Source organism: Columba livia, chromosome 3 (genome assembly GCF_036013475.1).
Source record: "Columba livia isolate bColLiv1 breed racing homer chromosome 3, bColLiv1.pat.W.v2, whole genome shotgun sequence".
NCBI lineage: Eukaryota > Metazoa > Chordata > Aves > Columbiformes > Columbidae > Columba > Columba livia.
The window spans coordinates 36,972,286-36,994,868 of record NC_088604.1 but is presented as its reverse complement, the minus strand read 5'-3'; the positions used below and the strand labels follow the sequence as shown (position 1 = coordinate 36,994,868).

At 36.2% G+C, this 22,583-nt stretch overlaps 1 protein-coding gene across 15 annotated transcripts in view; it reads left to right on the top strand.

Moving 5' to 3' along the window:
- The window catches only part of CEP162 (centrosomal protein 162), a 48,327-nt gene that overhangs the window by 4,579 nt on the left and 21,165 nt on the right, over window positions 1-22,583 (top strand). For 7 of the 15 annotated variants that reach the window (XM_065056452.1, XM_065056453.1, XM_065056449.1 and 4 more), the window contains 13 exons: window positions 2,907-3,045; window positions 6,525-6,635; window positions 11,521-11,658; window positions 11,917-12,103; window positions 13,078-13,127; window positions 15,326-15,441; window positions 16,419-16,449; window positions 16,840-16,962; window positions 17,638-17,829; window positions 18,005-18,086; window positions 18,912-19,179; window positions 20,040-20,307; window positions 21,959-22,101. In XM_065056452.1, the coding sequence (XP_064912524.1) occupies window positions 2,907-3,045; window positions 6,525-6,635; window positions 11,521-11,658; window positions 11,917-12,103; window positions 13,078-13,127; window positions 15,326-15,441; window positions 16,419-16,449; window positions 16,840-16,962; window positions 17,638-17,829; window positions 18,005-18,086; window positions 18,912-19,179; window positions 20,040-20,307; window positions 21,959-22,101 (1,848 nt within the window). The other 8 variants (XM_065056459.1, XM_065056460.1, XM_065056457.1 and 5 more) reach the window with 3 other exon arrangements.

Sequence of the window (22,583 nt, the reverse complement as noted above, 5' to 3'; positions counted from 1 at the left end):
CCCCACCACCGGTATCTTGCTGTAGTGTCCTTCCTCTAGGGTCACTTTATTTTCCTTTAAGCATCATCTATCATATTCATATAGCTCTTAGGTTCTCAGAGTGTTGGCTGTGAAGTTCCCTTAGGACATGCGACATGAGGAGTTCTTTCTAATACACAGTGCTTCAATTAATTGTTTTTTGATGACACTTCAAGCAAAGAAAAATTATCAAAAAAACATTGCTTGCTTCTAGTCTTCTACGTTGACTCTTGTTCTTGATATTCATGAACAGCTGAGGAGAAGCCTTTCAAAAGGCGAGACTATACCATCTTTATTAGAAAATCTGTAGAATAGTATCTGGAAGAGTAACAATGCGTATTAAATGAGGCTTGAAAAACATTTTTCTTTTTTTACTAAAAAATCAAATATATGAAATATTATTTTGTACTAAAATATAATTTGGCTTAGACTTGTTTTATTGAAAAATACTTGTTTTGTGAAGTAATTAGGACAACTGGTCATGAAAGGCCGAGTGTTTTAGATCCAGTCCTTTATTACCTACTACTTTCTTAAGTTAATTCGTGTGTATAGGAGGTGGTAAGCTGATTATGTGGCATGTAGTTGTCCCAGTTCTTAAAACTCTCTCTTTTGGCTTTTATTTAAATTGCGATTAAACAACTGGGACTTTTTTTTTTTTTTTTTTTAATCTGTGATTCTGAAAGGATGACTGGCTGTTTTATAGAGGAGTAGAATGAAGAAATCAGTGCCAGTAAGTGGCACTGAAAAGCCATTACTGGTCCAAAAAGTTTGTTTATTTATTTTTCAGAATAAGAAAAAAATCTGTGGGTTTCACTGTTGAGACAACCGACATGTTGGGAAAAGTGCACTAGTGTTTCTGTGGCAGCATTTCTTTCCCAGCTGCTGCAACTTTACTGTTTGCCGTTGACAAGATGGCTGGACATTGAAAGTTTCCAGAACTTCAGAACAACCTCTGGGAGATTCAGTTTCTTTAGTTACAGTACTCTGAGGAGTATGAGCATCACTGAAGTTCTGCTTGCAGAATAGAGGATACCGTGAGTCATAAAAGAAAAGGTGAGCGATAACAGAGCTTGCGTCAAGCACCTGTCAGTACCTCTCGCTGGCAGGAGGCAGCCTGACCTTTGGGGACAATGGCACTAGGACTTGCACTGTGACCAGTGTAAGGAAGGTGTTATTTATAGGGCATTTATTAAGAATGTAAAGCTGTTTTGTTCTATGTCACTGAGCCAACTTAAAGAAATTGCAATACATCCTGTTGTCTGGCAGTTTCATAATTTATTAAAATTTTGTTTTATTGAAGTGCAAGGCTCAGAGCACTTAAATTTTCTTTCTAAGAATGTATGACAGGCATCTAGTTTTCTCAACTTGGAAACTTGTGAAACTGTAATCTCTAAAGATGTTCCTGGTCAGAGATATTAATTAGAATACTATTTACTTGTAATTATTTTTTTCTTTAAAGGTAGTTTTGGATAATTTGCATTTGATTTATGCATGTTCTTGTTAGGGCCATATACATTGAAGCATTAGGTATATAATAAAGGTAGGCTTTTGTGGTAGTGCTTTTTATGCAATAGGAGTCAGGCAGCGAACTGAAGAGGCTTGTTTTAATAAAACATCCTCTTGTGTTTTACATATTAAGTACCCACAGTCCTGTTGCCTCTAGTGTTCTGTTTATACTGTTCTGTTTTCTTATTTGTGACTATTAGAAAAGTGAGGCTTTTGAAATTTTCTCATATGATGCTTTTCATATGTGAATTCTTTGTTTCTTACGCTTTATGGCTTTTGCTAACTCTATTCACTGTGTTCTCTAAGATACTTTAGGACAATTGGTTTCAACAATTATGGCTAAAAAAATAGATAAAAATAAAAAGTACGCCGCTCTCCTTAACCCCATGTTTACTGTGTTTAAGCACAAAGAATATGTAACACGTAAGATTGCAGTGCACTAGCTTAGTGCAGTAAAAATATGCATTGATTTATGTTTTGCCAGCTTGATACAAAGCCAAATAACAATGATATTATCTACTCTGTTACTTTATACACATGCATCTTCTCTTATGTCATTTGCTTCTAGTTCAACATCTGGACAGCTAATTGTGGCTCTGAGCCTGCTGTAAGCCACAAAGAGCTTTAGTAAAAGAAAAGAGCAGAGATTCGTTTTTAAAAAAAAACAAACAAACAAACAAAAAGCTACATCACTTGAAAAAAGTACTGTTGTCCTTTGAAGTATCTGTAGGTCTTTTCCTTCCTGTTACTCTTCAGTAACTTGAATTCATAGGATGTTCATACTCATAGACTGGTTTTCTCCATTGATTTAAGCCATCAGTCAAAATTGTCCTGGGTGACTAACACATATGAAATCTTGATACACAGAGTTGGGTAGGAATGGCTCTGGCATTTCTATTAATTTCCATGAAAAAAAAAAAGTATACAGTTTCTGAAATCTGATTTTCTGGGAGCTAGAATATTGCTTGTGAAGGTTTATTTTTAGAATATTAGTAATGCTGTTCATGCACAAAGCAAGGCCAACAGAAAACTGTTTCTGCCCTACTTCATTATCTTCAGGGATGTATTGAGGATTTTGGTTCTTATGTGTTGTAACTAATTGAAAAATAGCTGATTATACCGTTCATTTGAACATATACTCTACTAAGCAGTTAACTTTGAACATATCCAGATTCTGGCAGCAGGATTTTTATAGTATGCAGTGTTATGCCACATTAATATTGTTTCTTACTCAACTTTGTGACTAATATGCGAAAAAAGCAGACAGTGTGGAGTAAAGAGAGGCATCTGAACTTGGAAGTCCAGAATTAAGTGGCATAAAAGACAGTTAAACAATGTGAAAATGTAAAAACTGTCTTTAATCGTGGATGCCATTGTCTCAGTCTCTTTCAGATGATTCACTTGGAAATTCAAAGAAAAAACCCAGCATTCTTGAGACATTGGGACAACCCAGGAAGAAAGAAATGAAGAAAAAGGATTCTGTTCCATGGTGGATATCTGAGGAAGATTTGGATGATGGTGGTAAATATTGTAGTTTTGCAATTTTTTGGCCACAGGAGGTCAGGCTAGTTCTTTCTCATACTTCATATAGGCCTGGTTTCAGATTAAGTAGATGCCACTAAAGTGCTTCAGAACATTACAATGCAAGTTTGTAAAGTATAAAATGGAAATGTAATTCTATTATTTTTAAATGGATCATATTCAAGCTGTAAGCAAGCGTTCTGCTGTTTTTCTGTAGATTTCAAGTTATTTAAACTTGTAAATAGTAAGCGCATTATAAAGAATAAGATAATTAGAAAATGTAACTTATGAATTCTGCTGAGATGTTCATAGGTGTGTTTTTTAACCAACTTGTTCCTTATACTGACCTTTAATAGATTTCTGTTTTCAAAACTGAGAGGAAAAAGACCGATGTGTATAATCTTATGCAAGTGGCAACATTTGCAATAGGTTGGGGAAACACAGAAAAACTTTTCAACAGCAGCTGATTCAAATATGTATGTCTGTCAGTGTTCTCAGCGTTGCCCTTGCCGAGAACCACAGCTCAAGAGGAGAAGTGCTGTGGTGATGTTTGCTAGTTCAGTATTGACCTGGTCACATAGTTCTGCAAGAAAATATATTATTGTTCGCAGACTTTCCACCTCTAGTTTTCCATGTCTTCATTGTTTTCTTACTGCATAGTAAAGCCTATGAGTAGTTAGCTTCTATGGAGTGATTGCCTCTTGTTTCTTGTAGTAACTGGTGGCTTCTTGTTGTCATGATTTGTATACCTTGCAACTGGAGCTCAACAGAAAGATCTGGAAATAATTTTTTTCTTATGACAGAGTTAAGATATTGCTGGTAGTCTCCAATTTTAAACATAGCCGTGTCCTGTCAGTGTTGTCATAGTTGTGAGTCAAATCTGAGTCAGCAGCTGTGCCATTTAGACATAACCCTACAGGTGTTGTCGGGACTGCATATCTACCCTGGCCATTTAAGATGTTGCTGGAACACTCAGATGGATATGAAATAGTTCCTTTCAGGTAGTTATGAGATACTGTGATTTCCTTACAGGTTTTCAAAAAATGGAAGGACGGAGTGTTCTTGCTGGTCAGAGTGTAAGAACTAAGTGGTTAACGTGACCTCTTTTCCCTACACACTATCAAAGAAAATTTTCAGGTGACTTCAGAAGTTCAGCATCTTTCCATGGTTTTTCAGAGATGCTCAAGGCAACCTATAAAGCACTTTGCTTCTCATGCTACTTAAGCCAAAAACCACTGGAATAGGTACTTAAAAGGCAGGGCGATTACAAGTTTTAGAGAACAGTGTTTGTATGGGTTAACTACAATGCAAAGCAGAATCAGAAGAAATAATTAGAACTGAAACATACTTGATCTGCAGTTAATTGATATATAAAAGAAAAAGAGATTTCTGGTAAACTTTTTATGTTTGGTTAGTTGTTTTTTTTAAAAGTTTTTTCAAAAAAGGCTTCTCCTTTAACAAGAGAATCTCCTTTACTTGCAGAAGCTAGCCTGTTCACATTCATGCTCTTGATGAGGGGCTGGATTTTTTTTTGGAGGGAGTTGAAAGTAATCTGTGTGTAATGCTTTTTGAATCAAAGGTCCAACTTGTGTTGACAGTTGGAAATAGTAAAACTGAGAATACAAGAATGTGGGGCAAATATGCTAGATCTGGGCACTGAATTCTTCCCCAAGCACCATTTTTGTCAGCCAGATTATGTTTTATATCATCTATACATCTGTCATCACTCTTTGCGTAGAATTCCATGCTTATGGGACGTATGCAGTAAGCCATATCACACCTACTACTTTATTATTGCCAAGCAGAGAGGCCTTTAAGTTTTAGTAGACAGCTTTCCAGGTTCTGTCTTGGCCCGAAGATGACAGCTCTATGGCACAAAGCAGTGCTTCTGATTGTATCATCCCATGAGGAGAGGGCTATATTTGTCACACTGGGCACTTGCAAATGGTAGAACTTTTATTAACATATACTTTGATAGATTAGGAACTGCATACAGAAGCAATATGTGCTATGATGAATGCCGTTCTGCTAGCTGGAGTCTAGTTGTAGGGCAGTTAACTTGGAGCCAAAAGAGACCCGTTTGCAGAGGCCAGCTTGGCCACTTTCAGTATAAACTGAGTTTTCCTCTGCACTTGCAAAAGCAGGTAACTTTTATGTGGCTGTAACTGAGAATGATGAATCTCATACATAAAGGAGGATTTATACATGTGTGTGCACACTACAAACTATGGTATGTTTTTAGTTCATGTAGATCTACTTGCAATGTTTTAAAATGACAGGTCAGGTGACTGTAAGGAATTCAGTGTGGACAGTCTTCTACAACTGCTCCTTTTTCCCTCTGTGTGTCTCTCTGTTTGTCTTGCATGCTTTGTCAAATAGAATTTTGCCAGATCTAAGATTCTTCAGCAGGTGTATGTTACACAGTATGTTGCTTGGATGTATTAATAACGGATGAAGGCACAGCAGTGTTGCAGTATAAATTACTGCATGGGATAGCTGAGATGATGATTTAAATGTGTAGCTTTTTGTAAGGTTATTAGATGTGCTTTAAACAGCAAAATAATTGTCCTGGAGAAAAAAAAATAAAGCTGCGATAATAACAAATATGGAAATAAGCTGAATTTAATTCCTGAGAAGTATAATCTTGGCGTGCTTTGACATTTTATGGAGTTCCTTTGTATTCTTCTAGGCTTGAACCTCCACATTGGTTGCAGACAGGACTCTATTAACAGGCTGTCAGCTAATAGAATTATTATTGTCGTCATGAATGAAACTTACGTAAATGTATAAACCTTACCTCCACCCACAGTACGTTACAGATACGTGCTCAGTATGTATGAGTCGATGTGTTTGGGTGGCACTGTATAGAGAGATTGCTATATTAACAAAGTCTGGCTAATGAGCTTGAGTAATGCACCAAGCTGATAAGTTGTTTCCAGTTTGAGGTTTTCATTTTGAGTTACTTTGGTATCTATATCATGCTTTCTTGAAAGACAGAAAGACTAAATATATATTATTAATTATTAATAAATTATTAATTAATAATTATTAATAAATTATTAAATAAATATATATTATACATTAATTTGTTGTCTGATTGTTTTTTCCAAGGCATCTTCTTACAGAAGTGCCAGGAAATAGGTAGAGATTTAAACTAATAGCCTGGTTTCACTTGGTTTTGTAGATTAATGGTAAACACCATAGACTATTACTGGTCATTTGTTTGAGAAATATAAAATACATTTTAAAATAACTCAACTTATTATTTTAGGCACGTTTGAACTCTTTGTTCTTCAGCTTTTAACTGAAATGTGCAAATTATGATTCAGATACTGTCTCACATATTTGACAGGTTGAAGACCTACCTCTAAGTAATGTCCTTTCTACTTGCTTTTGTCGTTTAAATGATAAAAAAGAAATTGGATAATAACAAGTCCTGTCTTGCTTGCCTGTCCTTGCTGTTTGTCTTACTTTTCAAGATTTTCAAACAAGATTTGTTAAACTGAGGAAAGAGAAGAAACTGGTGGAAAGTCATGCTGAAATAGTGGAAAACAGTGAACAAAAGAGTCCTCATTCAGATTCACAGTCTGGTATTTGCCTAAATACGTTTTGTTATATTTATTCAATATCAGCCTTGTATTACTAGTGCATTTCCTATAGAAAATCGTTTGCCAATCATCCATTTTGACCATAGTGTTCTCACTGAAAGCAAGTTGCCACTTACTTCATTTGTCATTTCCAGAAGAAACTAATAACTGTGTGAATTTTCGCTCAATTGTTATTACATCATACATCACTACCTATAGTGATGTATTAGGACAGACAGTACTGAATGTGAGCCTGTTGCGGGAAGAGGAATAACTTTAAAAATCTAAACAAAAATCAGTATGTTTATTAAGCAGAAAATCTCTTATGCTTTCTGTATTTCATACTCAAGAAATATTAATATTCACTGCTTCACTTGTGTAGTTTCAAAGACTGCAGTCAGATAAGTATTGTACTTATTTTCTATATATGTGATTCTTTTCCCTCTGCTGACCAGTAGGCTGCTCAGTTCATGATGCCCCTGGAATGGAAACAGTACAGTTGGTGTAATAATGACAAACTAAACTGTTTAATCTGCAGGACTATTTTAGTCAGCATCACTTCAGGTTCAGCCTTTTATGTGAAATCACTTTTTATGCTATCTGCAGAGAAACTCCAAAGAATTATTAAGAGTTATAAATACTGATCCAGGAAATACTTTTGTGTACATGACAGTAGAGATTCACTTGTATGTACTAGTTCAACCATGACTTTGGTCTTAAATTCAAGCAGATTAAAAAAATTTCAGAGAGCCATGACAAATAAATATTTGGCGCTTGGTCTTTGGATCATGTTGGTGATCTGCTATGTAGGCTATAGAACCTTTCCCTGTGTCAGCTTTCTAGAGTGTGTGTGCTGCCCTGTTTTCCTAAGTTTCATTTGCGTAGAATAGCTATAAAGCATCTTGGTCTGGGAGAGAAACACTCAAACTGAATCTGTTTCTCAAATTAGGCTTAATATTTGGAATGTGAGCAATAGGAGGACTCTGGTAGTTATTTCAAATTACTGTTTTAAAAGGCATCAGGTGTTTGCATTATTTACAGCAGAAGGCATGCTGTCAGCACTTAGTTTTCCAGTGAATGTTGGAGAATATAAATCTAAAGAAGTGATTCCTCACTAGTGGACTTGGACATCACTTTAGGAAAGAAAAGACTCAGGCATTGCATCAGAATGGATTTTATACCATTTCTCTTTCCAATGCTGTACCTGCCATATGCTTGCCAGCTTCCTTTAGTCATCGTGAGTTTCCAAGTTGTGTTGGCTTCTGGCCACACATCCCCATGTTCTTGTTTCTAGAGAGCAGAAGTATTTGGCCTGATCCCCTTGGCTACTCTTGCTCTCTCTTGCATCAAGGTAAATTGAAAAGACTTGTACCTAAGAGTTTTATGTATATTATCCAATTTGGAAGTCCCCTTCACCCTGAGAATTAGAACAAGGAAAAGTCTAGTACGGTGCACCTGGCTAGCCAGAGGTATATAATGTGTGTAGTGTGACTATCATCCAACTATCATGAGAAAGCACAGTTTTCAGCATAGGTACTCTTATCTAAAATCAAATTCTACTAATGTGAATGAAAGGCTCTTGGTTTTATTTGCTGCTAAACAAGTCCTCACAAGGCTTTGAGCAAACAACATGCAGTTCTTGCACCTGACAGTGATTAAGACAGTAATAATTCACATTTATGTACCTATGTTCTTTCACTTTTCTTTGAACCGATCCAGATGCTTTCTTTCAAAACTTGTAGTACAAAACGACTTCTATTGTTGATGTAGTTTTACTAGTTTTCTTTGTTCTCAGGTGATATATTGAGCTCTTAGAACAGTGTATTTGAATGCAGGATATACATGGAGCAAGAAGGAATTTGTCTTTTTAAAAAATAAAAGAGAGTTACAGAAGAGTTACAACTTCTGTTCTCAGAAGTTGTAACTATTTACCTTAATTTTTAGTTATAACTAGAAAATTATAGATAATTCAATCTACAAGAAACTAAACTGTATTACTTTTTCAGAAGTGTCAATTTGAATTCTCACATCTTACCTTTCTCTTTATTCCCTGTCCATTTTGTGTAAAAAACGATAAATGTTTGTGTACACTTAAAAGTAGTTCCCCCTAAACCTTCTTCTAGTGCATCCCGCAGCGAGGCTTTGTCTAAATTCAAAATGCTGGAAAAATTTCATAAGGACAAGAAAGAATTGTACTTAAACAAAGAAGAAGGAAGCCTTACTTCTGACAGTCCAGACGATTCTGAGGGTAACAAATTTACTGTATATTACATGATATTAAAAAGGTAAAGTAGCTCAATTCTGACAGTCCTGGTCAGATCAAGGAGAAGTTACTTTTTAAGTAGATTTTGTAATTGTCTGTAAGTTTTAGTCCTTTTTATTTATGTTTTTAAACTTTTCTAGGCAAGTGTTGTGGTTAGAAATATTTCTCGAAGTGAAACTCAGGTTCTTATATTAATTGATTTCAAGTGGCAGGCTTTTAAAAAGAATACTATATATCATTAGCCTTACAAAATATTGCACGTGAAGATATGGGTAGTGAAATCTTTGAAGTTCAAGAAAACAGCTGCTTCAAGAACTTTTTATGAAAAGTAACAAATATGCCCCCCAAAAATAAATCACTCTTGCAAGACCCACAGAAATCAGTAGGACTGTTCGAACAGCCAAAAAACCACAGTGAGAAGAAGCCTTGAAACATCCAAGTTGATTTTTTTTCCAAGTTTGATGTTCCTCAAAGTTCAGATTGTGTAGGGCGAGGAAAAAAAGACATTCTTGCCTTCACTAGCAACAGTGGTATTCCTGTAATTGGGGATGTGTGTCTGGGAGTTGTGAGTGGCTGAGTTGCAAAACTCAATGGCTGCAAACCAATATGTGATTTTCAGATTATCAAGGGAAGTGCTTTCTTAAAAAAAAAAAAGCTCTGGTCTGGTTTCAACTGGCAAAATACTTAAAAAATATTAGATAGCTTACATAAATCCCATAAGCCTTCAAGATCAATGTAAGTCCGTTCAGAAAGTTCATTGAGTTTGAGATTATTTAAATAAAACAACTCAGGAAAATTGTTTTCTCTAAAATTTTCTTCTGTTAAACTCTCTAACTATCATTTTACTGAAGTATGTTTCAATCTCCTTTCTTGTAAATCTTATATAGGAGGACAGTGACAGTTTATCTTTGATTCTGCTAACATATTCCCATTGAAAAAAAATAGTGTTGAAGGTCTGGTAAGATTATAGCTAATCTAAAGATGTGCAAAAATCTTGTGATCTAGCTTCAAAAAGACTCCTGTTTGCTGTTTTGATAAGTAGAGTAGAGCACCATCCAGGTAAATAACTTTAAATTACTCACTTCAGCAACCAGAGAAATGGACTATTTGTACTTTTTCACTTCTGTTCAGCATTTTGAGCTTTCTATTTTATACTTTTCAATGTAGTAGCAAAAATATATTTATTTAGGCATAAAGTTTATATACATGTGGAGCTTGAGCTTTAGTCAATGTCTCTCCTATTAATTTGTTGCATGGGAGGCAAGTCAGCTCTGTATTGAGGATGGAGCTGAAGTTAGATATGGTAATGTGGAGGTCATTTCCAAAATGTAGAATCTTATGCTCTTCGCCTCCTAATAAAGTGTGCAAGAGGACTTTGTCATTGAAATCAATTTAAAAAAAACTATTCTGCTTCTTGAGAGGGAGGCTCTTACAATCTGAATGCACATTATGAGGGCTGCTCGGTAGGGAAGGAAAAGGTGTACCTTCCCCACTCTGGGGAGAGGATTCTCCTTTGTTATGACAGAGGCAAGTGTGGCGTTTCCTAAAATGGACTTGACTGGACCTGTATAGAGGACAAAGTGACAGCCAAGAGTTGAAGTGCTTGATCAGCATGTGGAAGATGGGTTTAGTGTTCTTGATTGGAAGGGTCATTAAAGTACAGATCTATTGCAGTCTCCTGCCAGCAGGAATTGAGCTTCACCCTTCCTGGTATGTCCTGTACAAGGACAAAACTACAGTCTGAATCATTTGGTCAGACAAAACAAAAAATTCTAAGTTTGTTTTACCAATTGGAGATGCGTATTAGAAAAGATGGACATGGTTTCTGTTCCCTTCCGTGAGAAACGCTACATCATTTAATATGTCATTGGATAAAATGCATGAATAGCTTTTCTCCTAGCCTTTCTCCCAAGAGAACCTCTAAAGAATCTAAGTATAAATGTATGTGTGTTAGGGGCAGGTATTGCTTTTTAATTAGTAATGTACTGCAATATTTGTCTTTTGGTTTTCCATAAGAAGAGGCAGCATTCTGTCTGAAAGTAGAATTCACACATGAAATTGGTAAGGTTATGTTGAACCCTCACAAAAATGAAATTACAGAAAGGAGAGCAACTGCATGTTGTAGTTGCATAAACATACAGAATGGAAGAGTTGGGTGTTCATCAGTGACATTTAAGTAACTTTGGTTACTATTTTTTTCCTTAAAGCATTTAATTTCCAAAAAATGAAAAGGAATTCCTGGGCCAATGGCTACAGTTTTCAAAAGTCTGTATGTAGTAGATGAAACAAAATTAATAGCCTTTTAGCAAAGAAATGTTAATTTCTGTAAAGGGTTTGTGTGTGTGATTGTCCTCCATAAGTAGTCAGTTTTTACAGTTGTATTTGCCCTACACTGGACTATAAGTTTCTGTTCAGATATGAAGGATGGCAATAAAACTTATATAATAGACTAATTAATTGAATTAAACAAGATTTACAAATCTCATAATAGAAACTGAGTTTAAATTAATGTGACTTGTGAGAGGCTATCTTTGTAGTTGCAATGTGAGCTTAAAATTGGTGGTTCTGTGTCATACGAATAGCTTTTAGATGATAGTCAAGAATATTGAAACTCTTTTTCCCTAGGAATGCTTGGAGCCACTGGAAACTTTGTCAAGATACAGAACGCTTCACAGCCTACAGAGGAAATTGATGAGAAGATGCAGCTTCAGAGAAGTAATGGGGATCTTGTCTCCTTAAGTAGAGACAGCCTGGAGACAAATGGTGAGAACTGAGAGTACAGCCATTTCATGAAGTTAACTAGATCAAAATAAACTATAACTACAAACTAATTAATTGCAAGTCAGGATTCTTTGCTTCTGTCAGCTGCATCTCATGAGCTGAAAGCTCCTGGTACTAGCTTATGATTATTTGATACTGTTAATATTTTGTGCATCTGTCCATAGCTGTTTACTATTATGACTATCATATGTGGACATACAACACAGACACAATTAGTTTATTCTTTGTTTTGAAATTCAGGTTCGGTTTTAGCTTCTGGGCCTAATCAAAGTGTTGTGGGATTTGGATTGGATACTTTGGAAGAGCAAGAAGAAAAAGAGATCTTCTTTGCCAAACTTGAACAAGAAGCTTCCTCTACTGTTGATTATTCAAGACTAAATAAAGACCTGGATTCCCATGATTCTGTATTACTAGCACCATTTGTACGGTAATTCAGAGGGAAGAGAAGTTCTGGGCTATATTACTGGTCACGTGTGACATGGGTATCTGAACACCATGGCCACTGAAATTTTGTTGGACAAGATCCTGTATGATTTCAGTCAGCTTTTTGTTCGTTAGTTGTGGTTTGATTGATTTGGTTTGGGGACTCAACTGAGTTTAATAAATAAAATAAGGAATAATGTGAGAGCATGACCTGGTGATAAGTGGACGTGGCTACACACTCTTGTGCGTAGCTCAATAATTACAAGTTGATTTAACATTCTTAGTCGTAAAGTGTAACTAAATGGAAAGTTAACAGTGGATAATGACAAGGAAGTAGATCAGGAAAGATTCTGTGTCTCCTTGGACGTGGTGTTTCAAAGGAATCTGGAGGAGAGATACGAAATCTCCATAGACTAGGATGATCCATGTATGATCAGTTATGTGAAAATAAGCTCAAACACGTGAGAAAAATGGGGCAATTCAGGCTGCTGTTGCTAAAAATGCTGAGTGCAAAGGAAACTTCCAATATGAAAACAGTTGGAGGGTCAGAATTCCTGAGAGTTTTAGTTAAGGGCAAAACATTAACTTTACAGGAAAAGGGGAAACAAAGGAGAGATATTGGGGTTTTGTTTGGTTGGGGTTTTTTAATGCAGAATGAGAAGGTCAGAACAGGAAGCAAACCTGATGATAAAAATTTCTTTTAAAAGCAAACGTAGATGTTGGAAGGAATGCAGAAAGGGAGTGATTTAAGAGTTAGACTGAGAGTTTTAACCATGGACAGTTGTAAAAACTTAAATGTCAGCAATTACTAAAATAAATATTTATCCAACTTCCTTACCTGTGATTTGATATGATGGACAAATCCAGATTCTTAATTTTATTGCAAATTGTAAGAACCATCAAAATTTGGAATTAGAGAAAAAAAAAATGTATTTTTGCCGTCTAACAAGAGAGTAAAATTTTCATTTTGTTTCTCAGAAATGAAAAAACTGAAAAAGGCGAAGAATCCACACATGAAGAGAAATCTGGTAATACCTGCTCTCTAAATTGTTAATTTGAAAATTCTTGGGTTTTGTTTTTTTCTGTGTATACCCTAGGAATTTTAAGAACCTCATTAAACAGAATAACAGAAATGAAAGCCGTGGATTAGTGCTCCAGTTCAAATACAAAATCTTCAGAAAATGTCACAGCAGGGTGTCAAAGGATAGTGCAGGATTTTCCTGTTAGCAGTGGGATGTAAGTTCAAGATCTAGAAAAAGAAAGTTGTAATACAGTCTTGTGGCTTGTCCTATTCTCCATGTTGCCTTTGGAGCTTGTCAGGAAACTTGACTCTCTAGGTTTCAGATTCACAAGACAGCCCAGCATCCTCACTGAACATTTTTGTTCTGAGGAACATGGAAACCAATTAACTTCTGTTCCCGTATCACCCTGACCATTGTAGGTAAAGCTTTTATTTATCTGAAAGCTAATATAATTTTCATATTAATTATTTACATTTATCTGTAGTTCTCACACTGGCCTTTTCATCTGCCTTTGCATTACAGTGCTGCAGCTGGTGTTCAGACAGAGGATTTCAGGGGTTTGCTTTTGGTTTGTACTTTTTTGTTTTGAAGTGGATTTTTAGTCTGTTGTCACCAATATCTAAAAGAAGAACAGCAAAAAAAATCAAGCAACTGTCAATCAAAAACTGAAGAAAAAGATTACTCTGATGTTGAAATACATCTTAATGTTTGAGTTACTCTGACATCTCAACTGTCACCTGTATATCTTTTCATACCTGAGTTTGATCTCTGTAATCAGCAGTATTACTCTTACCTGATCACTTTCCTGAATTTCCATGGTATTTGTCTTTCACCTGTCTTTCACTTGTCCTCTCTTTTATTTCCCTCTTCATTGCTAACACATAACAGAGTGTATTCCTGTAATTTAATCAACAGATTGTTCAAATTTATATATTTAGCTGAACTGTTGAGAAGTACTGTTGTCAGGCTCAGACTTCCCAAATATGAAAAGACTGTATTTGTAAACCTTAATCACAGGCAATCTTTTCTCCTTGCAAGGTTGATTACTCTGTAGATTGCAAGAGACCATGATAGTTGCAGCAGAAATGCTACAACAATTTGGTAGCCTTTTTGTGGATGGGAAGGTTGAAATTACTTGATTGTTATGGTCAGTTTTATGAAATTGATACCTCTGATTTTTAGCACAACTGTTTCTATGGAATACCTGGAATGACCAATCTCTGTGTGCTTTGCATGGTTTGGTTTAGTCTTTGCCATGAAATAACAAAAGAAATTGTAGATAACACATTTACAGGAATATTGTAAGCATTGTGTATGTCTTTAGTCAGTATGAGAGAGCTGTTTTCAGCTGTTCTCATGGTCCAAAACCAAAGAGAATGCTCATATAGTTACTTTCTACAGTTTTTTTTACATATGAGTTAGAAAGAACACATTTTAAACCAAGGGTTTGCAATGTTGCTACATTTAAGGCAGGATGTATAAAGGGACTATATAAATCTAACTACTCCTACATTTATACAGTCCTAAAATTACATTTGGCCCTTGGAGGGCAACTGCGAGGCTGATGTGGCCCCCAGTGAAAATGAGTTTGACATCCCTGATTTAAGGGATAAAGATAATGCAGCCACTGACGCCTGGAGCCACAGGGGCTAAGTACAGGAGACAGGGCAACAAGGAATGAGAACTTGTGGAAGGATATGGGTAGCTGAAGGAAAAGCGTTTGGCTTGCTTGTAAAATTCATTGTCTGACACACAATGATGCTTACTCTTGAGGCTGCCTGTCGAGCCACCAAAGCAGGTTAGAGGAAGCAGAATTACAGATTCTGAGCCCAAAAACTGCTGGAGTTGTCAAGGCGGATGTACAGAGTACTTTGTCTACTGGGGGAAAATTGCATCATTTCACCCCTAAGTGAGAGAAAGTGATGGAATAAAAGGGGTCAATTAAAGTACACCTTGAGGAGACAGAGGTAAAGTATATTTGATCATAAGACAAACTTCATTTGAATTTAGAGAGATTACGTGTGACTTTTACTGGAGTTATAGTACCTCACCCAGTTTCTCAACCTTTCTGTTGCTTTTGTGAAAGGAGTAATAGTGGCAGTAGCTTTTCTTAGACAAGAGATTGGGGAAGAGGAAATAGCTTTCTCTTACTGTTTGATCTTCTTTGAATATTCATTCTACTTGATATTTATTTTACTTTTCAGGCAGCTACAGTGAAGATTTTGAAGAAGAAACAGATGATAATCCTGTCTTGAAAACTGAGGGAAGCCAGGTGAATCAGAACATCGTGTCAGGAGTGGATTTAAGTCCTCAAAAACAGGTATGACTTACTAAACATTTATATGACTTGCATGAATTGTAAAAGCTCTGCAATGGATAACTGTAAATATAGTAAACCTTTATATAATATGTACTGTCTGAAAGAAAATAATATAGTGGTTTTGGGACTACCTTGTTTGATTAAAAAAAAAAACTTTTCTGTGATAAATCAACTGAAAGGATTGAGTTCTTGACAGGGTTTCCTGCTTACTCATGTGAATTAAGAGCTGTGGAGTGTACAAATGATGAGCTCTGGTTGGACCCTCACCCACAGAACGGGTAGTGATTAATCTCTCACTTGGAGCTATTAAGTTGATGTCTATAGCAGTAGGTGACACAGACTGGGGGGGGGGGAAGTTCTGGACAGAGGAGCACTTTGGACAGAGAACCAAAAGTCTACTCTGCATGAGCGTTGGTATCACTGTCATGTAACTTAATCAGGGATTTGGATTTGGAGCAAGTGTGGCTGGAGCACAGCAGACGCATTCCTGGAGCACACCTTCCGGTTTGCTTTTTTACGAAAGTAGTCCATAGAGCACCATGTGTTAATCTATAATAGATAAAAGCTTTTTAAAAATTATTTTTAAATAAGTTTATTAAGATAATATTTAAAATAAATGTCTGAAAAGAACAAATAGAGTTGAAGCGTAATGTACTTGCTGCTACATTATTTTCTTTTGTCAAACTATAATAGAAGACAACCAGGGAGGTACACAAATATTGTTCCATTTATGCAGAGTAGCACTTAGTTCCAAATCACTTGTGAGAGGGTTCATAGAGTACAGGATGTTGAGGACCTTTTGGCATCCTAAGGAGAGTTTTAGAGAAATGCATGTTCTTGGAGCACCAAGAAGTGCTTAGTTCAAAGTTCTAAGACCTGTTCTTAGTTTGGACCAACTTTTAAAGTTCATCCAGATGCGGTGGGGTTTTTTCCCTGAAATTCAAAAAGTAATATTATTTTTTCTTTATTTTTCTTAGGAAGAAGCAAATGCTGGCATGCTAGCTAAAGGTAAAATATAAACTTTGATGAGTGCGAGAATACTAAATGTAACTTTCTGAAACTTTCTTACCAGATTTTTACTACTTTGTTGTTTTTCATCTGATTTTACCGTGTTCTACTGAAAATCTGGGTGAAAACGGTTAAAAATTAATCTACATGTTGGCACTACAAAGTGATTAACAGTGTCATATTTTATTTTACTACATCTAGTCAGCACTCAGATTTTGGTGCTTGCAATCAGAGTTAATCAGTTTACCACTAATGGCATTTAGAATAATCTATATAGCATTTTTTGCATGTTTAATACATTGAAGTAAGCTTTGGTAGTCTACTTTCAGTGTAAACAGCATATAAATAAGAGAGTTGTGTTCTCTTTAACATTTACCTTCTTGGTTTTAGTTGTATTACTTGATTCACAAGACTCAACTACAGAATTTCCAAAGGCTGTTGAAACATCAGATGCAGCTCTAGGTGAACATGATCTACCTGAAGAAGTCAGTGGAATTGAAATGAATGAAGCAGGTAAGGGTTGCTGTAAAACAAAACAAAACACACACCAAAACCCAAACACCCAAATCTTTCTTTAGTAGAACAGGTGGCTCTGATGTCTTCATTGTTCTTAGGTTATCACTGAACATGGCTTTTAGTAGCAAATCTTGAAAGGAGGAGAAAATATTTCAGGGAAAAAGTGATGTTTCTGCTCAAAAGACACCTTTTTACACTTGGTAACTGTAAAGCTGCTTTTGACATCACAGTTTGATTTTTAAATACCCTCTCCTTTTGTTGTTCATCATAGCTAAAATTCTTCGACGGCATTGAACGCAGTTATAAAATACATTTTCTTATCAAATTTTGTACCACAGTGTATGCCACTTATATCCAAAGTATGGCTCTGATGGCGTCTGTTAAAATGGTTATATCACATATGCTGTTAGTTTTAGGATTGTTAAAATATTGAGGCGAGGGAGGGGGGTGGAGAGGCATGCAAACTGCAGATGAGACTATTTTGTATGTACTAATTAACTTGGCAACTGTTTATAGTAAAAATGAGATTGTTTGGGGTTTTTTTTTGATAACTGAAATCACTATTCTCACCACATAATAGACCAAGCTAGTAACTGAAACATGGGCTGCAGTGGGATGTTTCCCAAAACAGAAAATCCTGTATTATCTCTTATGAGCCTGCATTTTTCACAGGCGCTTCCTATGGACGAACCACTAGTGACATCGAAGCGCTACACCAAGCGTACCACCATATTGATCAGTCTTTGGGAGACACTGATGAACAAAAATTGCAGGATTCTGCAATGACAGTCTCAGAATGCTTAGTGCAAGGTGCTTCACAAAATAATGACATCTATCCAAAGAACATGTCAACTATTGAATCAGGTAAAAACCTCAAAGGAAAGCATGTACTGTACAAGCATGTAAAATTAGTGAACTAGTAATATCTTTAATACTTTATGAAGCATTTTTGAATGTTGTGCTTTTTACAAATATTTTTTTAAAGTTTTTTGATGTTGTTTCTTTATTTATTTTTTTTTTACTGTTTTGCACTAATTAGACTTACCTACTGTGGAAGAATTGATGAAACCAATTAAAGGGCATTCATGTAATATTAGAAGTTTTGATGTGGAGCCTGAAAGGTACTTATTTCAGAATGCATTTTAAGAATTGTAATAACTTAAGTACTTTAACTATTTGTGAAAAACAACTCGGTAAATAACTCATCTGTCTTTTCCCTAAGTCTGAAATTTCGTTATGACTTGCACTGGCATTATGGCATCTGTGGCGAATTGTAAAGTGAATATACAGGGTTAATTGGTTTAGACTAGGGATTCCCAAACTTTGTCTGAGAGATAAGCAGCAATGTTTGCCGAATCATCTGGAGGAGTGTTCCTCACTCTCACAGCTGCCACAGCTAGGATCTCTGCTTTCCCAGTCTTCTACTCTTTCCTGTCCCCCAACACAGATTTCAACCCAGCTTCCATAATCTGAGATCAAATCTTCTTATTCTGCTTAATCTTGTGATTCTTACTAACCTGTGCTCCATACCTCCTTCTAGTTTGCTCCAACTGTTGTGTCTAACAGAGAAAGCACAGGTCCTGAAACTGTCAGAAGTAGGTTATGTTTAGCAAATGATTTTGGGGAACTTACTGTGTAGCTGCACTACCATTTGTTTTTTTAGTAGCATTAATTGCATGCTTGTGGGTGTTCATTTTGCAGCCGAGTTTGGTACCTCCACAAAAACAGTCACCGCTGGGAAATAGCTCTTTTGCCACAGAGTAGGAGTTAATCTGTATAAATAAATCTGCAAGGTTGTTCTTAAAAGGAGCCTAGTGGCTCTTTCAAATTCAAGCGGTCTTTACAGCTGATACCTAGAGGAAAAATGGCCCACTCTTTCCAGAGTGATAGGAAAGCAAAAGGTAAAAGTCTTACTATATATATGATGTTATTCCTTTCTTTCGTAGTCCTGTGAAACTGGTAGGCAGCACAGCAAATGACCTTTTCAGCCACTCACCCACTAAGGAGCACCAAAATAACACAGCTTGGGAGACAAACTTATTTGAAAAATTTAACAGAGAAGAGAGCATCTTGCTGCAGAGAGCTGTGAATGATGATAACTTTCAGAAGGTGACTGAGAAAGAAATTCAGACCAGTGAATTGCAGCCTGATGTACTAAGAGAAAAAATAGCACAAGACTCTCTGCTTTCACCAAAAGGCAACAAAACTAAACAAGTGAGTAATATCAACCAGATTTTTATTATGTGGAAACACATTTAAAATGTATATATTTTTAGACTGCTGGTCATTTGATTATGCTCTGATGTATAGAAATTGAGAGACTGTTGCTGTTTTTCTTGAAGGATTCATGTTACTATTGCTATTGTTAGAGGAGGTAGCCAAATCCAGTGGATTTTGGGACCAGCAGGATTCTTGCTGTCCCAGCCCCATACGCACAAGGCTCCTGCGGTTCCATGTCCCCAGCTCAAGCCAGTAGCGAGTCTGAGCACGAGTTGTCTTGTGGGGAACCTGTATTAACACACACAGGCCCAAAACAGAGAACAAACTGTATCTGTGGAGAGAACAGCTAGAAATAGTTCAATAAGAATATAGGAGAGACTGTAATGATCAATGTAGGGCTTAGACAACTGTACTGACCAGCAACCTGGTCATGTCACCAGCTTCTTTAATCTTGTTTTCCCTCTGTTTCCCACACTTGTTCCTATCTGATCCACTGTGATCTCTCCACCTAGTTTTTATCCTTTCCCCTAACATCCTCTAAGTTTTGCATGTTCTCAAATCCTCTCAAACATTTCATAACAAGATTTATACAATCCGAAATCTTCTCATTTTAATACAACTTCCCAGAACAACTAAATGGAGACAGTACAAAATACTTGAACTATGTGTGTTTGCAAAGCAGAAAAGTTCTGTAAAATTACATACTATTAATTCGGTTAAAAATAATTCTTCCTTCTGCCCCAAGTCTTACAGCTGTGTAATTCTGGTAACTGGTTCTGTGTTCTTTTAGTAGTGAAAGCTTAAGATCACACTAGAGCCTAAAACTTATTTTAAAACAATGTGCCCTATCACAGGCTCTTCAGTCTTGTTCCTTGAAGAATGAGAGATCAGAACCAGTGACAACTAAACCAGTGTCATACAAGAACATCAGAAGTCCAGCATCTTTACATAAAAAGAAATCTTCATATGGTCCTCCTGGAGCGGTTAGAAGTTCTGGGTACGGGAAACCCACTTCAGTCTCAAATCAATCTTTTACAGCTAATGAAAAGAAAGCACCAAAAGAAACTTTCAAAAAGACCAGTGTGAAAGCCAAAAGTCCTGCTGATAGAGCGAGATATAAAGGTAATTCTATCATAAGAAATCTGCCTTTTAAGAGCCAGAGAGCTTTGCTGTTCATGCTCACATTAAGGAGAGGAAAAAAAAATTCCAAGTGTTATAGAAGAAATCTAAACCCATACACAATCAAGTACTGAGATTTTTCTGTATCAGCATGAAGTTACTGGAAGAGAGACTTTTAAATAAATCTTTGCACTGTAGTCTTGTTTCATTTCCACTAACATATACCACCACTATGTTTGAGACTTACCTGTTGTTCATCAGTAGGACCAAAACAAGAAGAAGCTGGTGTTCGGAAATAAGTATCTACATTTTCCTTTACAGTAAATGCAAAAATTTACTGACACACTAACTTCTGTGTGATGCGAATTCCTATTCTGAGCTGCCTCTATTTATCTTTGCTTTCCTAGAGTACAAAGAAAGCACTAACAAGAAAGTCCTATTTTCTGCTCATGTCTCTTGTAATACTGAGGAAAGGAGAATACCTGTGTAGTCTTGTGAAAGCTGAGTTGCAAGTAAAGGACTGAACTTCTTTATTTTTGTTGTGAAGCCTGAAGAGTTTTTGAGATAATTCAGCTTAGTGTCTTTGAAGACAATGTTTGCTGTCTCTGAGACATGAGAAAATACAGTTGCCCAGGTTTTAGCACACTTCTAACATGTAATGCCTTTAAAAGCCCTGCAAGTAGTGTTAGGAAAAGCAGTTTAGAATTATGTTGCCCATTTTAGGGAGATGCTTCATTAGCAGCTGTCAAATTAACAGACCTTAGTTCCTCAGTGCATTGCTGTGCTGCTCCCTGGGGAAGCAGGGGGTTTACAGCCAGGTGGAGGTGGTGAAGTGAGTGATGAATCCTGAGAAATGAGACCACTGGCCTCGTTCAAACCTCTTCCCTCTCTAGCTATAACCATTCTCTGCAGCATTTTCAGCTGATTTCAGAAGTTAATCTCACAGGGATGAGAGAATGGCATTGAATCAAGCAATCCCCTAATCATCAGTGCCAGGGGAGCACCTTTGTGAAGGGATAGTGTGAGAAATGTAGAAAGTATCAGATTTGGGAAATGAACATTGCCTGTTTGTTTTCAAGTATAACATTCCTGAGCAGGAGCTCTTGGCTTACATTTCTATAGCCAGTTGTAGTTACCATCTGTATTTCAGAAGACTAAGGTGTGAATAATTTCCTGTATGTTAGTTACCCTTTAGGGGGAATTCCCTGATTTTTAATTTCCAGTCAAGTTGCTATTTGATGCAACCAATAGACAGTGCCTGTCTTTGTATGCTGTCTGCCCTCAAGTCCATTTTGACAATCGCTGTCTCTTCACCATAGCTTGAAATATGTTGTATTTCTGAATGCTTAGGTAACCGGCCACTTCTTGAGCAGAGAACTGAGGCTAACCTTGTTTCATGAAGGATTTATTATTCAGCTACTTGTTTCAGTTGTTCCCTTGGGTTTTGTTTTATCTTGCCATGAATTCCTTCCCAAAAGAAAAACTACAACATTTTGCATAATGTCCCATTGCTCTCAAGATTCTACATTTAATTCACAATTCAGGTTGTAGGATACTATGCCTAAGGGGTAGATCACATGCATAGATTTTTTTGGAAGGACATATTAAATTCTGTATTTAATTTTGTTCTATTTTACTTTCTGCCTAAATGAAGAAGCCTTGTTTGCTACTAGGATAATAAGATCTGCAACAAAGGAACCATCTTCAAAGGGGAGCATTAACAGAATTATGTCTGGCCAATCAGTTGTTAACAATCTTGGACACCAAGCTGTGGATTATTGCAGGCAATATCAGCGTGTAAGTAATAATCAATGATGCTCCCAATTATAGTATGTACCGCTTGGCTTGCAAGCCGATTTTGCCAAGACTTTTAATAATTATCACAAGATTGGCAAATGCTGAAATAGTGAATAAAGACTTCCCTTAAGTCAACTAATAGTTTTGCTTTTAAAATATGCAAGTATAATCATAGGGCTTTTCAGTTGTGTGGATAATTCTATTACTTGGGTGGTTCTATATACTTAAAAGTTGGAATACTTATTAATTTCTAAAAATTGCTATTTTGTGGTAGAAATTATTTATTCTAAAACCTTTTCATAGATGTATTCTGTTATGATTGTTAAATAGTACAACTGTTTGGAGTTTTTTTTCTGTTTGCATTGCATTGAATATTTAACAGTATCTTCTGACTTCTCCAAGATGACTTGATTTACAGAACCATGACAGATTTTCCTTCTTCCTTATAAACTGTATATAAAAAATAATTGAATACCTAAGTC